At 42.7% G+C, this 27377-nt stretch overlaps 1 protein-coding gene across 2 annotated transcripts in view; it reads left to right on the plus strand.

Moving 5' to 3' along the window:
- The first annotated feature begins 4365 nt into the window (after nt 1-4365).
- The window catches only part of LOC114658505 (ubiquitin-conjugating enzyme E2 U-like), a 126803-nt gene continuing 103791 nt past the window's right edge, over nt 4366-27377 (plus strand). For both annotated transcript variants that reach the window (XM_028810572.2, XM_028810573.2), the window contains exons 1-2: nt 4366-4522; nt 17292-17387. In XM_028810572.2, coding sequence (XP_028666405.1) covers nt 17322-17387 — 66 coding nt within the window. In that variant the 5' untranslated portion in view covers nt 4366-4522; nt 17292-17321. The remainder of the gene's footprint in view (nt 4523-17291; nt 17388-27377) is intronic.

Raw genomic sequence — 27377 nt, forward strand, 5'->3', positions numbered from 1 at the left:
TTGCCGCTCATCCAATTTAAAACACAGGCCGTATGGTGTATTGCGGAATGGGGTTGTAATCTAGGGGGGCAACTCAAAAACCAACACCGATGCAGAGACTACAATACCCATCAGGCAGCGGGAGATGGGCTGATGGAAGGACGCCTTTCAGCATGCACAAAGCGCCAAAGGGCGACCTCATTGAAACCACAGGTAGAGCATTTTCTTCTCATCTAATCTGGATAACAGTTTAATGAGATCACTGCATTACAGTTTTCGTCTCATCGCAGGTTATGCTTCACCATATTAAATTTCCAAAAGACAGTTTTTCACAATTTATTTCTACCCTTAAAATGCCAGGTTAGTAATATATTATATATATATATATATATACAGTGCATCCAGAAAGTATTCACAGCGCATCACTTTTTCCACATTTTGTTATGTTACAGCCTTATTCCAAAATGGATTAAATTCATTTTTTTCCTCAGAATTCTACACACAACACCCCATAATGACAACGTGAAAAAAGTTTACTTGAGGTTTTTGCAAATTTATTAAAAATAAAAAAACTGAGAAATCCCATGTCCATAAGTATTCACAGCCTTTGCTCAATACTTTGTCGATGCACCTTTGGCAGCAATTACAGCCTCAAGTCTTGTTGAATATGATGCCGCAAGCTTGGCACACCTATCCTTGGCCAGTTTCGCCCATTCCTCTTTGCAGCACCTCTCAAGCTCCATCAGGTTGGATGGGAAGCGTCGGTGCACAGCCATTTTAAGATCTCTCCAGAGATGTTCAATCGGATTCAAGTTTGGGCTCTGGCTGGGCCACTCAAGGACATTCACAGAGTTGTCCTGAAGCCACTCCTTTGATATCTTGGCTGTGTGCTTAGGGTCGTTGTCCTGCTGAAAGGTGAACCGTCACCCCAGTCTGAGGTCAAGAGCGCTCTGGAGCAGGTTTTCATCCAGGATGTCTCTGTATATTGCTGCAGTCATCTTTCCCTTTATCCTGACTAGTCTCCCAGTCCCTGCCGCTGAAAAACATCCCCACAGCATGATGCTGCCACCACCATGCTTCACTGTAGGGATGGTATTGGCCTGGTGATGAGTGGTGCCAGGTTTCCTCCAATCGTGATGCCTGGCATTCACACCAAAGAGTTCAATCTTTGTCTCATCAGACCAGAGAATTTTCTTTCTCATGGTCTGAGAGTCCTTCAGGTGCCTTTTGGCAAACTCCAGGCGGGCTGCCATGTGCCTTTTACTAAGGAGTGGCTTCCATCTGGCCACTCTACCATACAGGCCTGATTGGTGGATTGCTGCAGAGATGGTTGTCCTTCTGGAAGGTTCTTCTCTTTCCACAGAGGACCTCTGGAGCTCCGACAGAGTGACCATTGGGTTCTTGGTCACCTCCCTGACTAAGGCCCTTCTCCCCCGATCGCTCAGTTTAGATGGCCGGCCAGCTCTACGAAGAGTCCTGGTGGTTTCGAACTTCTTCCACTTACGGATGATGGAGGCCACTGTGCTCATTGGGACCTTCAAAGCTGCAGAAATTTTTCTGTAACCTTCCCCAGATTTGTGCCTCGAGACAATCCTGTCTCAGAGGTCTACAGACAATTCCTTTGACTTCACGCTTGGTTTGTGCTCTGACATGAACTGTCAACTGTGGGACCTTCTATAGACAGGTGTGTGCCTTTCCAAATCATGTCCATTCAACTGAATTTACCACAGGTGGACTCCAATGAAGCTGCAGAAACATCTCAAGGATGATCAGTGGAAACCGGATGCACCTGAGCTCAATTTCGAGCTTCACAGCAAAGGCTGTGAATACTTATGTACATGTGCTTTCTCAATTTTTTTATTTTTAATAAATTTGCAAAAACCTCAAGTAAACTTTTTTCACGTTGTCATTATGGGGTGTTGTGTGTAGAATTCTGAGGAAAAAAATGAATTTAATCCATTTTGGGATAAGGCTGTAACATAAAATATGGAAAAAGTGATGCGCTATGAATACTTTCCGGATGCACTGTATATATAGATATATATATATAATATATATATATATATTGCAAAGTTTTACTGCCATATAATGCAAAGAGTACGCGACACGTGTTTCGCCCTAATTCTGGGCTCATCAGGCGTACACACTCACTGTATCCCCTCTAGGGAATCGAACCTCGGACGTCAGCGGCGAAGCCTCTTACGTTGCGCCACGGCGTGTGGTTCGTTTATTTGACAGTACTGTATGTAGATCGGGGTAATTACATTCATGGCATTCGTAGTCTGAATCACAATCTGATTGAATATAAACTAAAAGGAAATCTTCAGACAAGACAATATTATTGCCAAGAGATTTTTTCAAGTTGTTCTCAACCATTTCTGGTCGGTCCTCTCACCTCTCATTCGTGTGAATGCTTTTGTCAGACAGAAACAAAAAGGAGTGTGGCATCCAAGAAAAATGAATTGCAAAAATGTTGCTTGATTAAATATTGTATCACCAAAATATATATGTTGATACGTGAATCGAAAGGAGCAACTTCTTATAAAGATGTTCTAAAGATGGAACTTCGTACGGTAATTTTCAAGAAGCGACGCAAGCAGCTGGATTATGTAAACCGGACGACTATATGTTCGAAAAGATCACTGATGCTGCTTCTGTAATGATGCCTGACAAATTAAGACACTTCAACATGTACTTAATTATGACGGGTGAAGTTGATGCTTTAAAATTACGGGAAGCGTTCAAAGGACCATTATACGAAAAGTCTAAAGAACAAACGGTACTTTCGATCATCAGAGTTGTTAGAAGCAAAAGATTTAACGATGCAGCAATTTGAAATTCCATAAGAAATAGGCGAATCTGAGATAAAGAAAGAGATAACAGCAGACGATGATTTAACTGTAAAAGGCCATGGAAAACTATATCGGAACATGTACACACATATACCACTTTTTCAATAAGAGACACTACGCTATTTTGAAAGTTAAATTTTATCCCTGCTAGTGGGGTTAAGCTTGTGGGATGGGGGGGGGGGGGAGGGGGGTACTCCTTTTTATTCTTGTGAATTTAAAGGACAGTGCCTTTTCCTGGATTTGGAGCCCTGAAATACATTAAATTAATTTAATTTGTCTGTGGAAGAGCACACTTTAAGAAAAAGCATTTATAGAAGTTAGATAGTTCTGCCGTAAAATGACTTACCCAGGCAATGCTGACTGCTGCTGCTAGTTGTTCTGTTTATACGCATTACAAACACTTTTTATTTTTTATCAGCTGTCTGTTAAGACGTGCAAATAAGAATTTCATTGAATGATAAACATATGACAATAAACGTGACTTGACTTAAAACTGACCCTTTATAAGTTAGTGTGTATAATGTATGCCAATGGTTTAAGTTCAAGATTCTACATGCACAGTTATACAACTACAACATGTAGTGGACTGGTGTCTAAAACCGGGCCTGGAGGGATACCCCCCACACCCCAAACCTTTAAATCTAGGCCAAATTAATATTTAAACATTTATATTTATCAAATCACAAGAATGAAATACAAAATTAGAAGATTAAATGTAAAAATGTAAATGATCGAAAAAATAATATTTTCACATCAGTTTAGCTTCGATGGCACAGATTCTGAGTTTCCTCGCTATCTTCAAGATGGTTCTGCTCTATTACAAAACTCATTCTATTTATATAAAAAGTATTTTGTGTCCTTGTACACAGCTCCTCCAATTCACTGGTTAATTTTGGTACCACTTCCCTTCAGTGTGTTACTCAGATATAACGGTTCAAAGGTTCAGTTCCCTGCGCACTACGTGGTCTTTACCTGACATGGAAACCTTTATGTTCAGAAAATGACTCCGTTTTTAAATTTCCCAAATTGACATCACAAGGCAGTCTTAAGATTTGTTTATTTGAGTCTCTCCAGCCCATGTCAGACCCGATCCGGTTTTTACGTCGAGCTGTTTTTAGTGGGCCATAAAGGTCTAGATTCGTGACACCGGCACCCCCAGCCCTGTACGAGTTCTTACCTTTGCTCGTAAGTTGCTGGGACTGACTCCGCGTTCCTGTAAACTTTAAATAAGTTGGGTTTCTAAAAGTGATTTTAAAAAATGAATTGGGAAAGAAGGACACATATAAGCAAAGTGAGTACCCAGCCGCACAAATATCCATTTTTTATTAAGGTTTGGGTTTCTACCGATATTAAACATCAATCATAGAGCGGACTCCAGTGCGTCACTACGACAGCAGATGGCGCGAAAGCTGCACGATAGCGAAAGAGTACCGCCGCAAGGGATGTCGGGATATGGCGCGAAAGGCTGCAAATCTCAGGAAGCGACAACGTTGCTCAGCAACCGCTTGCAGCTTGTAAACAAGCGAGTGAAGCCGAGTCGAGAGAGGCTTACTGTGTGTGTCATTCTTCCTTTGTTGAAGACGGTACCGTTTTGGTGTTTGTACACAGACAGAAAATAACTTTTGTGCAGTAAAGCTTTAAATGACGTGGCTAAAGGAAGGAAAAAGCGTCGAGACCTGACTTGAGCACTGGTGAGTGGCAGGCACCTTTTACTCTCATATAGTTGTGCCGACATCTGCTTTTTACACGTTCTTTTTCTGTTTTGAAGCAATTGCTGATGAATTAAATTTTGTCTCCAAAGCAGAAGGTGTGAAGGATTAATAGCTAGATGTTTTTTGTGTTATAAACATAAAATTGTACCAGGCGGGCATTCCCTTTAAGTCCGTATTGTGACAACGTCAAAGCACATGTACGGTGGACACACAAAGTATTAAGACCCCTTTACTTTTTCAGGTTTTGCAATGCTGAAGCTCTGCTGTATACTCAATACCCCAGAATAGCAAAGTGAAAACAGGAAAATGCACTTTTGGAAACTAAAACTCATTAAATAAATAATTGATTAAATATAATTACATAATTTGGATCACAATTTATTTTGTCACTAAAGTGTCCATGAACGGCACTTTAGCCTACTAATGTTGTTTTTTCTTGGTGGACAAGTTAATCCTGGAAATGTCTAAATAATATCCCTGAGCTTGCTACCATCTTTTACATGTACTCTCCTCAATACTCACCTCTGGAATCCTTAGCGATGGCAGGCGGCGTGTTGCTGAGATCTGGGCCCTAGGAACTGTGCTAAAAGTCAGACTCGGATACGAATTTGTCCTACCTTAGGACATGAGAAATATTTATGAAGCGTCCTACACCTATTCCCAACTAGAAGCAAGAATTTGCGTTTCAGAATGAATGAAGTCATGATTTGTATGGCACACCGAGCTGTAAAGTGGTACTCGTCATGACATTTTGTAGTTTTCTGATACTAATGCCATGGCTTCACCACAAAGATAAATAATAATAATCATCATCATCATAATCTTAAAATAAGAAGGAAACATAATAAGGTAAGATATTGCACTAAGCTGCATGCAATTGTTGCCACTTTGCAACAACATAAAGAAAAATACTGTAATGAGCACCTGATTTGAAAGACTGAGAGACACACACTGGATGAGAGTAAAGCCCCAATAATGGGCATATTATGGGTCTGCTCCTCCCTTGTACCTTGTACTTGCTGGGAAAGGCTCCAGCTTCCTCGCGACCCTACTCAAGATAAAGCGCATTTAGTAACTGCATGTTTGGATGGATGATCCACAGCCGTACTTTCAGAAGAATCACCTTCACGCTGTTACTGCAGCAGAACTTACCTCATAAAGTAACAGTTATACTGAAACTAGCCACGGCACTGTTTCAGTGTCCCAGTTGTCTTCCACTGTTCTGATCCTTGCGTCTTTCTGTTGTCCCCTACCTAATATTCTGCTACGCTTTAATTATCCAATGCCCCTGGAGTCTCCACCTGCCTTCGTGAATCTTAGCAGGCTTGTAAAATTTGAAGGGAATGTTTCAGGCGATCATGAATTGCATGGCTCACTGTACCTGTATGACATTTCACTGTCACTCACCTATCCAGCCCTGCTTATCTTCAGGGTAATATGCTGGCTACTATGATACAGTAGTGTGCACCCATGATCACCTGGGCATTGATACGGTGATATGTCTTACGATTAACAAATGTGTACTCATCCACACTTGGGCCAATGATAGTTACATGCATGCTGATTTGTGTAAATGCAGCTTAACCTTAACATTAACTCATGTGGTGTGGTGTGGTTGGGAAATATTGAAATCTGCGTATTACCTCATGCATTGTAAAGTCGTTCAAAGTTTGGTCCAAAATTTAAGAAATAGTTGGTTATGACATACCTAAATCGTCGCTATTGCAAAGCTACATTTTATACAAAACATTACCAACACTTTCATTTTGGATGATAACGCATGGCAATAAAGATAAAGTATGTAGATAAAGATCCATCCATCCATCCATTGTCTCCCGCTTATCCGAGGTCGGGTCGCGGGGGCAGCAGCTTGAGCAGAGATGCCCAGACTTCCCTCTCCCCGGCCACTTCTTCTAGCTCTTCCGGGAGAATCCCAAGGCGTTCCCAGGCCAGTCGAGAGACATAGTCCCTCCAGCGTGTCCTGGGTCTTCCCCGGGGCCTCCTCCCGGTTGGACGTGCCCGGAACACCTCACCAGGGAGGCGTCCAGGAGGCATCCTGATCAGATGCCCGAGCCACCTCATCTGACTCCTCTCGATGCGGAGGAGCAGCGGCTCTACTCTGAGCTCCTCCTGGATGACTGAGCTTCTCACCCTATCTTTAAGGGAGAGCCCAGACACCCTGCGGAGGAAACTCATTTCAGCCGCTTGTATTCGCGATGTCGTTCTTTCGGTCACTACCCATAGCTCATGACCATAGGTGAGGGTAGGAACATAGATCGACTGGTAAATTGAGAGCTTCGCCTTGCGGCTCAGCTCCTTTTTCACCACGACAGACCGATGCAGCGCCCGCATTACTGCAGATGCCGCACCGATCCGCCTGTCGATCTCGCGCTCCAATCTTCCCTCACTCGTGAACAAGACCCCGAGATACTTGAACTCCTCCACTTGGGGCAGGATCTCGCTACCAACCCTGAGAGGGCACTCCACCCTTTTCCGGCTTAGGACCATGGTCTCGGATTTGGAGGTGCTGATTCTCATCCCAGCTGCTTCACACTCGGCTGCGAACCGATCCAGAGAGAGCTGAAGATCACGGCCGTAGATAAAGTATGTAGATAAAGTAATCATGTAACATATAAGATTTGTTATAAATCTTATCCCATCACTTTCAAATCAATATCTTTTTACAAGTTCATTGTTGTCCACAATTTCTAAAATGTTCATCCTTCCCCGAGATGTGCCTGCCGATCCCTGTGTGAACGAAAACATCCTCTGACAGCAACTTCTCCCAACCATCCAAGAACAGTTTGGTGACCCACAATGCCCTTTCCAGCATGATGGAACACCGGGCCATAAGGCAAAAGTGACAACTAAGTGGCTCAGGAAACAAAACATCGACATTTTGGGTCCATGGCCAGGACCCTCCCCAGACCTTAATCCCATTGGGAACTTGTGGTCAATCCTCAAGAGGCTGGTTGGCAAACAAAAACCCCCAAATTCTGACAAACTCCAAGCATCGATTCTGCAAGAATGGGCTGCTGCCATCAGTCAGGATTGGGCCCAGAAGTTAAATGACCACATGCCAGGGTGAAGTGCAGGGGGCTTGAAAAAGAAAGAAGGGCCAACAGTGCAGATATTATATATTTCTGAATAAACTTAATGTCAATGTCAGTAAAAGCCTTTGAAACTTATGAAATGCTTGTAATTCTACTTCAGTATACCATAGAAACATCTGACAAAAAGATCTAAAATACTGAAGCAGCAAACTTTGTGAAAACCAATCCTTGGGTCATTCTCAAAATCTCTGGCCATGACTGTGCAGGGCTGTTGCAGGGCGTTGAAGGTAATAAATATCAGGAGCACCAAGAAGAAAGCAGGAACCAACTCTAGTAGGGCAATAGTTAGTCAGTCAGTCATTGTCCAACCCGCTATATCCTAACACAGGGTCACGGGGGTCTGCTGGAGCCAATCCCAGCCAACACAGGGCGCCAGCCAACCGCAGGGCACACACACACACACACACACACGGGACCATTTAGGACCGCCAATGCACCCAACCTGCATGTCTTTGGACTGTGGGAGGAAACCCACGCAGACACGGGGAGAACATGGAAACTTCATGCAGGGAGGACCCAGGAAGCGAACCCAGGGCTCCTAACTGCGAGGCAGCAGCGCCAACACTGCGCCACCGTGCCTCCCCTTAGGGCAGTAGTAATTCATATAATTCAGGAAATATGTTCCATTACAAAACATGTGTGTTGTTTGTATAATCCTGACTGCTAGCAAAATTATAATGATAAGGAGTGTGTTGCTAATTCAGTCTTGCTTTGCGTTGATGTGTTATTCATTTGTTATTTCTTATTGTTTCTGTTTTGCACTGTTCTTCTGGTGGTGTCATCCTGTTTCCATTTTGTGTTGGTATTTTTATGTGAGCACTTGCATTCTTTGCGGTTAGAATCTTGGTGGTTGCCAGGCAAAAAATAAATAAATAAATAATAATACATTTTATTTTCCCCATGTTCAAAGCACTTAGCACTTTATATTGACACGTTTGCACAATAACAGATGCTGGCACAAAAAATGGAGCATTCGAATTTTGACTAAATGAAGGGAAGGCCTTTACTAGATTCCTAGCATTAAAACAATGAAACGAAAAGCAAAACTAATGTGTGAAAAAGATACTGGCCTTTTATTTTGTTCAGCTTTAACTTTAGTTTGGGTTTGTCCTGGTAGAAGGTAGAAACAGCTTCCATCTATCAGCCCGGCTAATGACCCTGGCGATTCTCTTACTAAGCCCACATCTTTTAAAATGCCTACTACTCACCAAAACATTTTTCCATAAAGTTACAAAAGGAGGACTGAATTTAACAAAAACAAAGACAATCAAAACCTGCTGGGTTATTCCACTGGGCCTAACTAAATACAGGACTTGTATCCAGTTTGATAGTTGGGGGTCCTGCAGCACTTACCTTCATATAAATCACAAAAGTCCACATATCATTGTTAAGTTTAATGCTCGCCAGATTCTTCCTCTCAGTTATTCCACACGGCTCACTCTAGCCAGAATGTTCTATAAATGGCTTATAGAGTGTAGAGCTTTCGTGAGCGGCCCCAGCTGTCCTGAGCCCACCGTCACCCCTCAGGACGCTTGTCTGTTACAGTTGTATAACTTAAGTGCTCTCCCTGCCGCCATCTTTCAGCCTGACTTCTAAAAGTGTTTCAGAATATCTTCTGTAGTGCTAGGGCAGGTGTGTCCATCTCCGGGCCTGGTGGGCCGCAGTGGCTGCTGGTTATCATTCTAACCCTTTTCCTAATCAGTGACCAGTTTTCACTGCTAATTCAGTTCTTTTCTCTAATTTTACTAACCCTGTTTTTAAGGATTCAGTCCTCTGAATTGATTCTTTTTTTTCATTAAATGACAGCTGTAATAAAGGCGCTATATCGAGCCCGACCCGACACAGACTTGACATGGGAGGCATGTATAAAATGAAAAAGACTTCTGCTGGAGGGCACATCTTCCCCATAATCCCCCCAGCCACAACACAGTCCCAAGCACAAATAAACCACACTAACATTCCTTTTCTCTCTTCCACCACCACTCCTTCCCAGCAACCTCGTCCTCCTCCACCCAACTCTGGCCGCTGAGTGGTGGTCGCTGGCTCCCTTTTATTGGGCATCCAGAAGTGCTCCAGGTGTTTGATTGCCGATATCCAGCTGCACTTCCACATAAGGCGAAACCAGTGCCCAAAAGGGGCCAGCCGCTCCTGCTGCAGCACCCCCTGGCGGAGCCTGCGGAACCCCACAGAGATGCACAGAACTCCAACCCCCATGAAGCCCTGGGGGAGTCCGAGGCACCGCTGCAACCCAGGGAGACTGCCATCTAGCATCCAGGGGGTGATACTGGGCTTCCCACCCTTGTCCCCCTGGCAGATGTGGTGAAGGGGCGTCCCGACCAGGCATGGGCCCCGGCCATCCATCACACAGCCAAACAGAAATGAGATGTGAAACGAGCCAAAGGATGAGCAGCTAAATTGTGACGTCAAACTCCAACCAATTTCACTCCAAGCAGTTTCTTAATGTGAATTAAGAATTCTTTGTGAATTTCCCCTTGGGATTAATAAAGTATCTATCTATCTATTGTGATAGATAGAGGTCTCCTTGACCCCTTGAACCCTCAGACTAGACGTCAGACACCAGGTAAAAATCCAAATATGAATATTTATTTTAATAATAATAGTGCACAAAGCACCCTCCACTCCACAATACTCAATAATAATCAATAATTCAACCAACTATAACCAATCCTCCACTCCCAGACGCGTTGCCACCCAGCTCAGCTTAATGTCTGGGATTTCCCATCGTCCTTTAATACACCCTGAACCGGAGGTGTTCCTGTCAAATCCGTCCACAATTCCTTATCCCTTCCGGGTCAGGGTAAACAGTCCTTTTCTTCAACCCGGGAGCACATCGTATCTTCCTGTCACATGACCATGACGTACTCCCGGGTTATAGGGCACATAAGAGCCTCCGAGTCCCCCTACAGCGACTCCTGGTGGCCCCCAAGGTATCCAGCAGGGCTGCGTATAAAAACTACATAGTCCATGAGGCCCTGCTGGAACTCGGGGAACGTTCACGCTGTTGGGAGAGCTCCTCCTGGCGGCCTGGGAGTGAGAACCGGAATCGAAAGACGGCAATCCACCACACTATCTAATGAGAAGCTGATTCTTGCTGTTAATTAAACCCGTTATTTAATTCCATGGCATGTTGCTGCTCTCATTTTTGCCATAACAGACATTTCCAAAACTGCTGATTTTCTGTTTATTCTAAGAACACCCTCACAATGTTTTGGTGAGCTGGGAGATCGACCTTACCCAGACCTTCATCTTTCCTTATTTTCAGATAGTGTGCGATGGGCACAGGTGAGCTGCTCATGTGGATTCTTGCTTTGTGTTTCGTTATTATTTGGCTGCTAATTAAGGAAAAAGAAACAAAAAACAGGCCTGAAATCAAAAGAAGTTAATTTGCAGCAAAAACTGGTCAGTAATGAAGAAGATGGTTAGAATGAAAACCTGCAGCCATTGCGGCCCTCCAGGACCGGAGTTTGACGCCCGTGTACTGGGGTGTTGTGCCGTGTTAGCCATTATGGATGTAGTGAGACGTCAAGCAAATTGACATCTTTTATTGGATAACTAGAAAGATTACAATATATAAGCTTTCAAAGCAACTCAGGCCCCTTCTTCAGGCGAGATGTAATACAGAGACTGGAATTCTCTTTGTTTATATAGATACCAGGACAGATACAACTTTGGAAACCCTTTAAGTGAGACATCTTAAATGTAAAAAATTAATAGACCTCTTCAGGGTAAGCTTCATTAAGTAAGAGAGGAGAACAACAACGTATAGTCAAGACCTTTTCAAAATATCTGCTATAATCTCATGGCATAACACCCTGTGATAGTTTAGGAGTGCTAGTACCAAGGCCACCCAGAGAAAGAGCTGAATCTTGGGTCCCTGCCAGTGTTGGGGGTAGCACGTTAAAAGTAACGTACCTAACGTAGTTGGTTTACTTTTTTACTTTCTCGTAGGAAAATTATTGTAATCGTCCAAAAATTCAACCTTGAGATTTTGATGAATCTCCACAATTTAGACCTCCGTGAGTCCGAAAATACAATTTTTGAAATTCTATCTGTGTGTGTGTTTGTGTGTGTGTGTATGTGCGTGTGTGTATTAGGTACAAGACGTAGATTTCTATCAGCTTTTGAAGTATTTCCGCTAACCGGAAGTGGTACTTTTTTATTCATGCAGTTGCAGAGACTGATTGATTCAACTTTACTTTTACAGTAATTGTTCAATATATTATTAATTTGATGGTTCTTTAATGTACATAATATAAAAATATAATCATTATCTTGTGATTTAGTCTTCAAATATCCATCCCCATATCTGAGTATCCAAGAAAGTCAAGGGGAGACCACTCCTGATTTTTAAAGTAAGGAATATGTAAGGTAATAATTATTTTATTAAAGTAAAAATACCTCTATAACTTAAAGAAAAAAAAAAGATTTGAGCTGCCACATTAGTTTTTCTTTTACAATTCTAACGCTAAAAACAACTTTACACGCCTTTGCCTTTATTTTATTCAAACAAGGCAGGTGCGAAGGGCGTTTGGCACACACAGGCGCTGAATGACGGCAATTGAATAAAAGGGGTATTCATTTTCTTTTTAAATATATTTAATAATACATTTTCTACACATTTTTTTTGGCAGTGTATTATATCAAAGCGGCAGGTCGATCATCGTAAAACATGTCATGCAGTCAGGGGTGGAGTTTTAAGGGGGGTCCAGTATGCCTGATCCCACCAGCGCCTGCGCTAGTCAGGGTCTTCTACCTATCGGCAAGAAATCAATGGATTTACTGTTTTATTACGTTCTTTATGTGGTCAGACTACAAGGTTAAATGATATCCATTTTGACTCACCGTTAAGTAATTATAATGATAGATAGATAGATAGATAGATAGATAGATAGATAGATAGATAGATAGATAGATAGATAGATAGATAGATACTTTATTAATCCCAAGGGGAAATTCACATACTCCAGCACCAGCATACTGATAAAAACAATATTAAATTAAAGAGTGATAACAATGCAGGTATAACAGACAATAACTTTGTATAATGTTAACGTTTACCCCCCCTGGGTGGAATTGAAGAGTCGCATAGTGTGAGGGAGGAACGATCTCCTCAGTCTGTCAGTGGAGCAGGACTGTGACAGCAGTCTGTCGCTGAAGCTGCTCCTCTGTCTGGAGATGATCCTGTTCAGTGGATGCAGTTGATTCTCCATGATTGATAGGAGTCTGCTCAGCGCCCGTCGCTCTGCCACAGATGTCAAACTGTCCAGCTCTGTGCCTACAACAGAGCCTGCCTTCCTCACCAGTTTGTCCAGGCGTGAGGCGTCTCTCTTCTTTATGCTGCCTCCCCAGCACACCACCACGTAGAAGAGGGCGCTCGCCACAACCGTCTGATAGAACATCTGCAGCATCTTATTGCAGATGTTGAAGTACGCCAGCCTTCTAAGAAAGTATAGTCGGCTCTGTCCTCTCTTGCACAGATTATCAGTATTGGCAGTCCAGTCCAATTTATTAACCAGCTGCACTCCCAGGTATTTATAGGTCTGCAGCCTCTGCACACAGTTACCTCTGATGATCATGTGGTCCATGAGGGGCCTGGTCCTCCTAAAATCCACCACCAGCTCCTTGGTTTTGCTGGTGTTCAGGTGTAGGTGGTTTGAGTCGCACCATTTAACAAATTCCTTGATTAGGTTCCTATTCTCCTCCTCCTGCCCACTCCTGATGCAGCCCACGATAGCAGTGTCGTCAGCGAACTTTTGCACGTGGCAGGACTCTGAGTTGTATTGGAAGTCCGATGTATATAGGCTGAACAGGACCAGAGAAAGTACAGTCCCCTGCGGCGCTCCTGTGCTGCTGACCACAATGTCAGACGTGCAGTTCCCAAGACGCACATACTGAGGTCTGTCTTTAAGATAGTCCACGATCCATGCCACCAGGTATGAATCTACTACCATCTCTGTCAGCTTGTCCCTAAGTAGCAGAGGTTGGATTGTGTTGAAGGCGCTAGAGAAGTCTAGAAACATAATTCTTACAGCACCACTGCCTCTGTCCATGTGGGAGAGGGATCGGTGTAGCATATAGATGATGGCATCCTACGCTCCCACCTTCTCCTGGTATGTGAACTGCAGAGGGTCGTGGGCGTGACGGACGTGTTGCCTCAGGTGGTGAAGCAGCAGCCACTACATGGTCTTCATCACATGCGATGTCAGAGGGACAGGCCGGAAGTCATTCAGCTCACTAGGACGTGATACCTTTGGGACTGGGGTGATACAAGATGTTTTCCAAAGCCTCGGGACTCTCCCCTGTTCCAGGCTCAGGTTGAAGCTGTGCTGTAGAGGACTCCCCTGCTCCAGCGCACAGACCTTCAGCAGTCGTGGCGATACTCCATCTGGACCCGCTGCTTTGCTGGCACAAAGTCTCTTCTTCTTCTAATGCTACAGGGTGGTGCTGTGAAGCGTCATCACAATGGCACCATCATTGCGACTGGGTTGTTGCAATAGTGAGTTGTTATAGTGAGGGGCCACTGCGGTGCTTGCTGACCCCAAAGACGATGGATGAATTGGTTTTTTTTCATTACTCTTTTAGGTCGCTCGCTCGCCGTTACCACACTAGGTATCAGTGTTATGCCCCTTTGACAGGCTTGACGTTTATTTCAGCTCCTCTACTGCTGGCACTTTACTGATGGAATGCCAGCAATTACTTTCCTTATGGGAAATATTTAACATTTTGTACAAAATCAACTATATTTGTGAATTTCCCCTTGGAATTAATAAAGTAGGGCGGCACGGTGGCGCAGTGGGTAGCGCTGCTGCCTCGCAGTTGGGAGATCTGGGGACCTGGGTTCGATTCCCGGGCCCTCCCTGCATGGAGTTTGCATGTTCTCCCTGTGTCTGCGTGGGTTTCCTCCGGGCACTCCGGTTTCCTCCCACAGTCCAAAGACATGCAGGTTAGGTGGATTGGCGATTCTAAATTGGCCCTAGTGTGTGCTTGGTGTGTGGGTGTGTTTGTGTGTGTCCTGCGGTGGGTTGGCACCCTGCCCAGGATTGTTTCCTGCCTTGTGCCCTGTGTTGGCTGGGATTGGCTCCAGCAGACCCCCGTGACCCTGTGTTCGGATTCAGCGGGTTGGAAAATGGATGGATGGAATGGATTAATAAAGTATCTATCTATCTATCTATCTATCTATCTATCTATCTATCTATCTATCTATCTATCTATCTATCTATCTATCTATAGACAACTTTTATCTCTGAACTTTATTTCTTCCTAGGGGGAAATTTGACTTTTTACAGAAGCTCTTAAATAAATGTATTCAGGAAAAGGTAGATAAATAAATAAACACACACTATAGTTTGAAGACACACCAGAATGACTACAAAGAACGACGATGTCTGACCTGGCCATATTAGTCCCAGTGCTGCACTATGCAGGTGTATTGCCATGGGTATGATGGACCCCCAGCCGTGTGTCTTGACACAGTTCTGCTGAATGATTCATCGGCTGAAAGTCCTCAGTGTTGGCGCGTCACAGAGGGGATGTGCAGCGTTGTTCATAATGGCACTCCAGTTTCCAGTAGATACAAAGCAAAACACAAACTGGGAAGCAACAGCTATCTTAGATAACATAGGAGTCCAATTAGAAAAGAAATTGGTTGGGATGAAACCCAGCATCCATAGCAAGACTTTAGATCTGAATTGGAGAACCACTGGTTTAGAAATAGGATCGTCATTTTTTTTTTGTTCAGCTCTAAGTAAATGTTCCATCCATCCATCCATTATCCAACCCGCTATATCCTAATATAGGGTCACGGAGGTCTGCTGGAGCCAATCCCAGCTAACACAGGACGCAAGGCAGGAACAAATCCCTCGGCAGGGCGCCAGCCCACCTCAGGGTGCATACACACACACACTAGGGACAATTTAGGATCGCCAATGCACCTAACCTGCATGTCTTTGGATTGTGGGAGGAAACCCACACAGAGACGGGGAGAACATGCAAACTCCACACAGGGAGGACTGGGAAGCGAACCCAGGACTCCTTACTGCGAGGCAGAAGCACTACCACTGTGCTATCTAAGTAAATATTTTAAAAAATAAATAAATACCACAGTGCATTGTGCCTTGCAAAAGCAGAATTCCTCATTGCCCTCGTTGTACTATATAGTCATTACTTGAATATTCATATTCAAGCAATGGTGGGAAGGTTACAAACTGAAAAATAATAATAAATTTTCCTAATTTTTAATTATTAACTTTAATACTGTAGAAAGAATTTTACTGTATTTTGTATCTTCTTATATAATACGCTACCGTGGCTGTCCGTTTGTCTGTCCAGGATTTTAAATCACCTGTCGCTCACAAACCGTTTGACCAGTTGACCTGAAATTTGGTACACATATACTACATGACGTCTGTCCACTTTCAGGGTGATGATTTGCATAATTCTTTTTATTTCCATTTTATTTTATTATAGAATCAACTCTCGGCTGCGGCCAGCGTTCTCATCCCTACCACCTTCACCATCACTTCCCCTACCTCTTCATATCTTAAATCATTCTTGAGGCAGATTGAAGACTTAAAGTGCCAGCTTAAGTGGAAAATTAAAGAAAACTTACTAAGTAACTGCAACACAGACACTGCCTTAATTAGTTTTAACGCGAAAAGATGCCATTGAAAGAAGAGAAGAAGCGGGCCGCTAGGGTGGAGAAGAGAAGAGCTGCTCAGAAGGTGGCAAGCGCATCAACCTCTGAGCAAACTAATGATAAACATACAGAGAAAGAGGAGGAAAACTAGGAATTCTCAAGTCAAGTGTATTTACTGCACATTATCATGTAGTCCCACCGTTACTGGTTATTTTATAATTTTGATAAATTGTTGTTGGGCAGCACGGTGGCGCAGTGGGTAGCGCTGCTGCCTCGCAGTTGGGAGACCTGGGGACCTGGGTTTGCTTCCCAGGTCCTCCCTGTGTGGAGTTTACATGTTCTCCCCGTGTCTGCGTGGGTTTCCTTCGGGCGCTCCGGTTTCCTCCCACAGTCCAAAGACATGCAGGTTAGGTGAATTGGCGTTTCTAAATTGGCCCTAGGGTGTGCTTGGTGTGGGTGTGTTTGTGTGTGTCCTGCGTTGGGTTGGCACCCTGCCCAGGATTGGTTCCTGCCTTGTGCCCTGTGTTCGGATTCAGCGGGTTGGAAAATGGATGGATGGATGGATGATAAATTGTTAGTTTCAGAACAAATTCAAAGTATACTATACAACACATTATTTTAGTTCCTTATCAAATGTTAAATTTATGGAGCGGTGGCATTGTTGATCCAGCTGGCTGAGTTCCAATCTAATGCCCGTTTAGACTTTTGTACTTTGTGTGTCTTCCTGGGCTTTTCCTCCACATACAATAAGTGTGCGTGTGAGTGTGCCCAGTCATGACCCTGCACCCTCTTCAATGTTGGTTACTTCTTGTATTCTGTACTCCTGACCTGAATCGGACAGGTGGGCTTGAGAATGTTTCCATACTGAAATGTGAGCTGTGATTTAAAAAATACCCAGAACTTCCCTGACGTCATCCATTTCTCAATTTTAAAATTACATTTTGCCCCAAGTTACGTTTCTCTTTCTCTGTAATTTTAGCCTTTTGTATGTCCAGGAGATTCCAGTGTGATGCACTCCAGGGCCTACCTACTGCTAGAGAAGGAGTACCAGGAGCTACGAGAGGCCAATCTTTATGTAAGTGCATTCATTTTGGTTTTTTTTTTACCAATTTTTTCATGATTGTACTTTTAAAAAAATAGATTGACTACACACTACACTATTATATGGTAGGTTCTGTTACCATAATGGGTAGAATGTAGTGCTGGGAAATTTATTGAATTTTTGACTCAATATTTAAGAAAAATCAACATGCAAAAGTCAATATCATAATGTTCAGCACTTTTATTTGATTTTGCACAACTTCTTCTGAACGGCGAATAAAAAATTTGAAAAATCTCCTCTCTTTCTAACCGTGGCTACGCTGACTCCCATTTTACCTGGCGGTGATGAGCATCTGAAAGAACCATTATGAATGATAGATAGATACTTTATTAATCCCCAGTGCTGAACACAATACATACGATGGAAACTCAACAATACGAAGAGGAGGTGTTCAACAAAAACATGTTATTTGAGCAGTTTCTTTAAGGCACTGCTATTTATGAAATTGTAAAGTTTTAGGAGAAAAACTGTTTCCTGTGCTAATATTTTATATTATTATTTTGTAACAATATACCAGGTTTTGGATTCAGCACAGAAAATGTATGTTTATATGGTGCTGATTGTCAGTTTTTTGAGAACTTATTATATATCATATCACATTTTAGCTCAAAATAATTGCAATGTTAATATTATTAATATAAGGCCATATTTAACCAGCCCTAGTGAGCTCCAGAATCCTGTCATGGGGCCCTCTCTGTTTGTAGTTTTCACATTCTACCTGAGCTTGCTTTGTGTTTTTCCTCAGGGCACTCCACTTTTATTCAATATCCCAACAGTATACAATACAATACAATACAATAGAACACTATTTATTTTTGTAGAGCCTAAAATCACACATGAAGTGCCGCAATGGACTTTAACAGGCCCTACCTCTTGACAGCCCCCCAGCCTTGACTCTCTAAGAAGACAAGGAAAAACTCCCAAAAAAACCTTGTAGGGAAAAAATGGAAGAAACCTTGGGAAAGGCAGTTCAAAGAGAGACCCCTTTCCAGGTAGGTTGGGCATGCAGTGGGTATCAAAAAGAAGGGGGTCAATACAAGACAATACACAGAACAGAACAAATCCTCAATACAGTATAAAAATAAAAATTTTACAAGTATAGAGCAGAATTTAACAGTAGATGATATCCCATAATATTATTTGGATTTGTTTAGAGTCCTGGAGACCTCAGCCATCAAGCTGCCTCCCCCTATTGGTCATTCCACAGCTGAAACAGCGCTGGGCCAGCCAATCTGATGAAAGAACCCCTCTACCCCGTAATTCCTGTGATCCTCCATCAGGGATGACTTTACCTGAGGCAGGCAAAACAACTTAGCAGGTGGGCCATGGCACCAAGTGCCACATTTGAGTACCGAGAAGAGAAACAGAATAGGTGAGGGTTAGTATCAAATTATAACTACATAACTACTTATGTTTTAGTGCTAATTACTAACTGCTGTAGTCTGTACAGTTAATCAGCAGCTCTAGTCAGGGTGTGCTAAACTGAAGTAGTGAGTCTTCAGCCGGAATTCAAAAGCTGAGACCGAAGGGGCATCTCTTATAGTAACAGGCAGACCACTTACAGTTTAGGGGCCCTGTAACTAAAAGCTCGACCTCCCACTGTTATTTTATTAATTCCTGGAATCACAAGCAGACCGGCATCTTGTGATCTTAATGTGCGCACCGGTTTGTAAGTCATGATAAGTTCAGACAAGTAAGCCAGACCTAGGACATCTAATGTTTTATATGTTAAAAGGAGGATTTTGCAATCTGCCCTAAACTTAACCGGGAGCCAGTGTAAGGTTTTAAGAACTGGAGTTATGTGTTCGTATTTTCTTGTTCTTGTAATAATTCTTTCAGCAGCATTTTGGATTAACTGGAGGCTGTACAAAGAACAGTTTGAACATCCAGTGAATACTGCATTGCAGTAGTCAATCCTACTAGAAATAAATGCATGAATTAATTTCTCAGAATCCTGTTTATTTAGAAAGCACCTTAATTTCCCAACATTTTTAAGATGGAAGAAACATGATTTGGACAACTTTGTATTATGTGCTTTAAATGACATGCTAGAGTCAAAGATAACTCCTAGATTGCAGGCTGATTCAGTAAAATTAATGGTGACTCCAACTGAGTTGAATGATGACAGGATATTGTTGTGATCAGCGTCATTCCTTCCAACAATTAACATCTCTGTTTTATCTGTGTTTAAAGGCAAGTAATTCTCATCCATCCACTCCTTATCCACTCCACAGACTTATAGGTGCAGAACTGAGGTCTGTAGGAGGGCGTGGTTTGGCAACAGAAGTGGGTGGAGCTCTAGTTGGGCTTTCCTTCTGGTGGTCTGTGGCGGTGGGAGAAATGGCATTAGTAGAGTTCATCAACCCCTAACTCTGCATCCCATGCTTGCGTGTGTGACAATATACATATATACAGTATATATATATATATATATATATATATATATATATACACTAGTCATTAAGCCCGTTACAATAACGGGCGCTAGATCAGTAGTGCATAAACATTAGTAGGAACAGTCTAAATTAAATGGCAAGGGACCTTGACCTCATTCTGTTTGTTGGTCGTATTTTTCTTTGTCTTTCAGCCTTTCTTTTGTTGATGTTTACTTGCAGAGCTGACCGTTCTTCGTGGGTTGCCGCCATGTATTGTGTGTCTTTAATTTTCTGTAACAGTAATACTGTCTTGTATATCCGCTGGCTTGTACGTCCGTAATATACCTTTAATTTTCTCTGACAGTAATACTGGCTTGTATGTGGCTGTAATATGAGTCACTGTGTTGTGTACCTTTAATTTCCTCTCGCAGTAATACTGGTTTGTATTTCCATAAAACGCCTGTAATTTTCTCTGACAGTAATATCGCGCATCGCACCGTGCCCCGCGCATGCGCACTTCACCAGAAGACACACACACACATGGACACCTGGACACACACAGAGATTTTATTAAAGAGGATATATATACACACAATGTTCTGGATTCAGCAGAATGACTAAAAGGAAGACCTCCAGGGGTCCAGATTGTGTCCCATCACTGAGCCTGCCCTTTTAATTAGTTTGTATGTTCAATGGACCTCTCTTGAAGTGATGTGAACTACCCAGCGTACTATAGTGTAGAAAATCCCACTGGCCATCGCAGGGTTATAGAAGATGTGAAGGATGTCACTTCCCCCATTAAAGGAGTGCAGTCTCCTAAAGAATGAGAGCCTGCTCTGCCCTTTCTTGTATAGTTCCTCTGCATTCCGAGATCAGTCCAACCTGTTATGGACGTGGACCCCAAGTACATGTAGCAGTGCACCTCGTCACATTCATTCCCTGGCTAGTGACCAGACACAGAGGCTATTTGGTGCCGTGAAAGTCAGTAACCAGTTACTTGGTTTTGCTGATGTTAAGATGCAGACAATTCTCTTTGCACCAAGAAATAAAGTTCTCCCCCTGAATCCTCTCCTCTGTCTTCCCTTATCAATACATCCCATAAGTGCAGATTCATCTGAGAATTTCCACAGGTGATGTGACCTGGTGTTATATTTATGGGCTGAGGTGTCACAGAGTGAAGAGTAAAGCAGACAGGCCTGTTCACGTGGTGCTCCAGTGTTGCTCACACAGTCCTTGAGTCTCACAAGCTGATAGGTAGTCCATCATCAGGACTCCACAGGCTCATCTACCTGCATATCTGTCAGTTTACCCCTTAACAGGGATGGCTGGATGGTACTGAAGGGACGGAAAATTCTAATTGTCCAGGTGAGAATCAGCCTCATAGAGCAGATGGGTAATTGCATCCTTCACTCCAATCTTTTTTCCAATAGGCAGACTGCAGTGGGTCCAGGTGGTCTACCACAGGAAGACACATATAGTCCAGGACCAGCCTCACAAAGGTCTTCATCATGTGACACGTAAGGGACACTGGTGTGTAGTCATTAGGTGTGGAGGCACCTGCCTTCTTTAGAACAAGAACAATGCAGGAAGGTTTCCACAGCAATGGCACTTTCTGGAGCCTTAGTGACAAACTGAAAAGGAGACAGAGGGCACCATTAAGTTTGTCAGCACATCTCTGCTTCATTGTCTGGTTAGCAAAGATAGTGACTAAGACTCCCCTTTGCCAACCTCAATTACCAAGATATGAACCAATTTATGTGTACCCAGAGTTTCTTGTTCGGTCTTCATCAGTTACTCACCCTTAATAAATCCAAGAGGCCTGTGCGTTCTCCAGTTATGGAATCGATTGTGTTATGTGCTAGTGATTTTTATCCTGCTCTTCTGAAAACATTTCACTAAAGGTTCAATTTAAACAGTCAAAAAAAAGTCCACCAAAAGTTCAATTTAAAATGCAGAAACCTTCAAATGAAAGTATTTGCTTGAAAATAACCAATTTTGTTTTCAAAGTGAACCCCATTATTAGGCAAATTCCTAGTAGAGAATTTTATTTTATTTGACCTCTTGCAAATATTAACATAGCCTTAACTGGTTCAGAGATCACTATCTTGTGTTCAGTATTTTCTTTTTGAATCAGACGACTTCCTTCTAAATGGTTTGTGTAAATCAGCTAATTTTTGATTAGTATTTATGATAAAGTATTACGTAAATACTGATTCAAATTGCAGCTGTTTGTTTTGGACCCCCAGGATTGAGGTTACTCACGTTTGTTATGTCCACAAATGTCTGTAGTACTGGGGTGTTGTGCAAGATGTACCTGAGCTGCCTCGAAAACTTGCGTATTCTAATCTTTTTAGTTAGCCGATCAAAGGAGTCATTTTGCTTGATTTCTCATTATGTCCACAAAGAAAGTGCTTTCTCAAAGAAAAACATTCCTGTTTTAAAAGGAGGTAGGGATTAGTGGCGGATGTGTTTTGCAAACCTGTTTTCTCAGTCAAGCAAAAGTTAGTTTAACATGTTATTTTCAAACCCATTTATTCTGATGCAGCGTCTCTGGGAGGAGTGGGAGAAGGGCAGAGCCTATGCCAGTAGCATTGGGTTCAAACCAGGAAACAGTCCATGACGAGGCCTATTGACACTCTGCCAGTGTCCGCACACATGTAGGAGATGTGGGAAGAAAACTAATGGAGACTTGAAAACTCCACAAAGAATGTGACTGGCCGTGGGAGATGCAGACAGAAGTGCTAACCACTACCCCACCCTAAAACTTTTTTTTTCTTCTTTTTTTACAATACCAAATCAGAAAAGGTTGAGACGGTACGGACAATGCAAAAACAAAAAAGAAATTCATTTCCTTTGAAAAATCTGATCGTTCTGAAGACTAAGACTGAGCCTCATTTTTCGGGTGCAGGACAGTAACTCAAGTGTCACATAAATCACTTTATTAAAAGCAGGGTTGAGCAATTGTACCATAACCCTACACTTGTAAAGTGCCTTGAAATGACAATCAGTATAAGATGAAAATAATAATGTTAAATAATCTTCTTTCGGCTGTTCCTGTTAGGGGTCACCACAGCGGATCATCTTCTTCCATATCTTTCTGTCCTCGTCATCTTGCTCTGTTACACCCATCATCTGTATGTCCTCTCTCACCACACCCATAAACCTTCTCTTAGGTCTTCCTCTTTTCCTCATGCCTGGCAGCTCTATTCTTAGCATCCTTTTCTCATCAGCATCTCTCCTCTGCACATATCCAAACCAACGCAATCTTGCCTCTCTGACTTTGTCTCCAAACCATCCAACCTGAGCTGACTCTCTAATGTCCTCATTTCTAATCCTATCCATCCTCGTCACACCCAGTGCAAATCTTAGCATCTTTAACTCTGCCACTTCCAGCTCTGTGTCCTGTGCCACCATCTCCAGCCCATATAACATAGCTGGTCTCACTACCGTCCTGTAGACCTTCCCTTTCACTTTTGCTGATACCCGTCTGTCACAAATCACTCCTGACACTCTTCCCCACCCACTCCACCGTGCCTGCACTCTCTTTTTCACCTCTCTTACACAATCCCCATTAATTCTGAATTGTTCATCCCAAATTATGTTAGAAGTTAAAAAAAAAACCACAGTGATTCTTAAATTTCCTTTGACTTTTATTTCATTGCAGACAGTATGAACCCAAGATATGTCATGTTGTATCTGGTCAACTTAATTTCATTTGTTAATACACATCCATTCCAGTATTTCAGGCCTTCACATTCCAAAAACATTTGGGACGGGGGGCAAATTAGGGCCAGCAATGAGGTAAAAAAATAAAATCATCTTCTTCTTTTGGCTGCTCCCGTTAGTTGTTTCCACAGCAGATCATCTTCTTCCATATCTTTCTGTCCTCATCATCTTGTTCTGTTACACCCATCACCTGTATATCCTCTCTCACCACATCCGTGAACCTTCTCTTAGGCCTTCCTCTTCTCTTCTTCCCTGGCAGCTCTATCCTTAGCCGCCTTCTCCCAATATACCCAGCATCTCTCCTCTGCACATGTCCAAACCAACGCAATCTCGCCTCTCTGACTTTGTCCCCCAACTGTCCAACCTGAGCTGACCCTCTAATGTCCTCATTTGTAATCCTGTCCATCCTCGTCACACCCAATGCAAATCTTAGCATCTTTAACTCTGCCACCTCTAACTCTGTTTCCTGCTTTCTGGTCAGTGCCCGTCTCCAACCCATATAACATAGCTGGTCTCACTACCGTCCTGTAGACCTTCCCTTTCACTCTTGCTGATACCCATCTGTCACAAATCACTCCTGACACTCTTCTCCACCCACTCCACCCTGCATGCACTCTCTTTTTCACTTCTCTTCCACAATCCCCATTACTCTGTACTGTTGATCCCAAGTATTTAAACTAATCCACCATCACCAACTCTACTCCCTGCATCCTCACCATTCCACTGACCTTCCTCTCATTTACACACATGTATTCTGTCTTGGTGTTCCTACTGACCGTCATTCCTCTCCTCTCTAGAGCATATCTCCACCTCTCCAGGGTCTCCTCAGCCTGCTCCCTACTCTCACTACAGATCACAATGTCATCAGCAAACATCATAGTCCACAGGGACTCCTGTCTAATCTCGTCTGTCAACCTGTCCATCACCATTGCAAATAAGAAAGGGCTCAGAGCCGATCCCTGATATAATCCCACCTCCGTCACTCCTACCACAGACCTCACCACTGTCATACTTCCCTCGTACATATCCTGTACAACTCTTACGCACATGATTTCAAACAGGTGATGTCAACAGGTGACTGTAATCAGGATTTGGTATCCATGAATCCACAAAATACTGAGTGTTTGAGGAGCAAAGATGAGCAGAGGATCTGCAGTTTGTCAACTAATGTGTGAGAAAATGATTGAAATGTTTAAAAGCAAAGTTCCCCAAAGAAAGATTGGAAGGGATTTGCATGTTTCTATCTCTTTAGTGCATAACATCATGAAACGATTCAAGGAATCTGGAGGAATTTCAATGCATGAAGGGCAGGGGTGCAAGCCTAAGCTGAACACCAGTGATCTCTGATCCCTCGGATGGCCCTTCATCATCATTATTACTTTGGCAAACCTTTATCAAGCACTGCAATACAAGAGAGTTACATTCACAAATGCCACTTCAAACTTTACTGTGAGGCCTTGTTTTTACCATGTACTTGAAGTGGCGTCAACTTCTCTGGGCTCAGAGACATTTGGGATGAACCATCACACAGTGGAAACAAACGTGTATTGCAGTCAGACGAATCAGTATTCCGGGTCTTTTTGGAAAGAAAAGGATGCTGTGTGCAGTGGACTAAAGACGAAAAGCACTTTCCAGACTGTTATCAGCAACATGTCCAAAAGCCAGAGTCTGTAATGGTATGGGGTTGTGTCAGTGCCCTGGGCGAAGGTCATTTATACTTCTGCGATGTCAGCATTAATGCAGAAAGGACATTTGACAGCAACATACAGTATGCTGCCTTCAAGACAACATCTTTTCCAGGGACGTCCATGTGTTTTTGAACAAGACAATGCAAAAGCACATTCTGCACACAATACAAGGGCTTGGCTGTGGAAGGAGAGGATCCTTGGTACTGGACTGGGCAACCTACAATCCTCACCTATACCCATTAGAGAATATGTGAGGAATTTTAAAATAAAAAAATTGACAACGATGACCCTGTACTGTTGCACACCTTAAGACGAGTTTGCGGGAAGACAGGGACAAAATAACCTGACAGGCTTCATCGCTTGGTGTGCTTGGTGCCAAAACGACTTTTAATTGTTGGGAGAAGGAATGGCGACATTATGGAGCAGTGAATGCTTTACCGTCCCAACTTTTTCTGGAATGTGTTGCAGGCCTGAAATGCAGGAATTTTCCATCCCATCCCAATTTTTTCCGATTTGGGGTTGTATTATTTAATAACATCCTTTGTTTCATCTTATACTGATTGTCATTCCAAGGTACTTTACAAGTGTAGGCTTATAGTACAATGGCTCACCTCTGTCTTATTTTCAGTAAAGTGAATTACACCTGTTCACACAACGAGGAACAGATTTGAATTGAAGCTGCAACCTCATGTTTTAAAGTCCATTGCTTTAGCCAGTGCACAACTGTGTTAATACAGAAAATATAGTTGATGATTCCTACATGACAGCGGTAACATTACAAATTATGTTGCACTGGCAATGGTTATTTAAAATGAGTGCAGTACCCTAAATCGTAATAATCCACACATCAATTTTCTAACCCAATTCACATTAGCAGGCAAGTCATAATAATGTGCATCCACTTTTATCAATTCATTGTCTCAGTTTTATCCTGAAAATATCTTTTCAAGCCTATGTAGGCTGTTTTGTAACACTTACAAAATAACGATAAAGTTGCATAACACAGCAGAATAAATTGGTTCCAGTTCAGCGGCAGTCATTTTTAATTAGCATTTGCAGTACGGAGCCTAATTTAAGTGGCTGAGTCCATTGACAGTGACAACTGAAATGAATATTTGTTTTGATTCTTGCTTTTATGAACTGTGTAATTAATGTATTCGACTGCCTTGTTGTTTACATGACTGAGTGGGTAATTGCAGTACAATTTGAAATACTGGAGCTCTAAAGAGTTCCTGCTTAATTTTTGCCACCAGATGGCAGCAGCGCTCTGTTATTGTTGGGTTTTTATCCCCCTATGGAAGCAGTAAACATGGAAATGCTTGTACTTGTGTCATTACTAAACACTCACATTTTAAAAAGACCTTGCAGCACATCATGCGGTACTTCAAACCCATATTGCTTAATTTATTTAATGTAACTGGAGTGGCATTTCATTAGGTGCAAACCGTGAAGAGCAAGCTTGACAGAGCAGGAATTCACAATCTCAGACCTGGAAGGCTCCACTGGCTACTGGTGTTCCTTCCAAACAATTCCTTAATTAGAAGCTAGTCCTTGCCAGTAAATGAATTTATTTAATTCTTTGGCTTGTTAGAGCACTTATTCCTGCATGTCAGGTTGTTTTAATCTTATAAGTTTTCCTTTTCCAAGAACATTATCTAGAACAGGGGTCTCCAACACATTGCTCGTGAGCTACCGGTAGCTCGCAACTCCTTTCCAAGTAGCTCGCCGATGGCTTAATGAATCCTACATACAGTGCATCCAGAAAGTATTCACAGCGCATCACTTTTTCCACATTTTGTTATGTTACAGCCTTATTCCAAAATGGATTAAATTCATTTTTTTCCTCAGAATTCTACACACAACACCCCATAATGACAACGTGAAAAAAATTTACTTGAGGTTTTTGCAAATTTATTAAAAATAAAAAAACTGAGAAATCCTATGTACTTAAGTATTCACAGCCTTTGCTCCATACTTTGTCGATGCACCTTTGGCAGCAATTACAGCCTCAGGTCTTGTTGAATATGATGCCACAAGCTTGGCACACCTATCCTTGGCCAGTTTCGCTCATTCCTCTTTGCAGCACCTCTCAAACTCCATCAGGTTGGATGGGAAGCGTTAGTGCACAGCCATTTTAAGATCTCTCCAGAGATGTTCAATCGGATTCAAGTCTG

This window comes from Erpetoichthys calabaricus, chromosome 10 (assembly GCF_900747795.2).
Source record: "Erpetoichthys calabaricus chromosome 10, fErpCal1.3, whole genome shotgun sequence".
Lineage (NCBI taxonomy): Eukaryota > Metazoa > Chordata > Cladistia > Polypteriformes > Polypteridae > Erpetoichthys > Erpetoichthys calabaricus.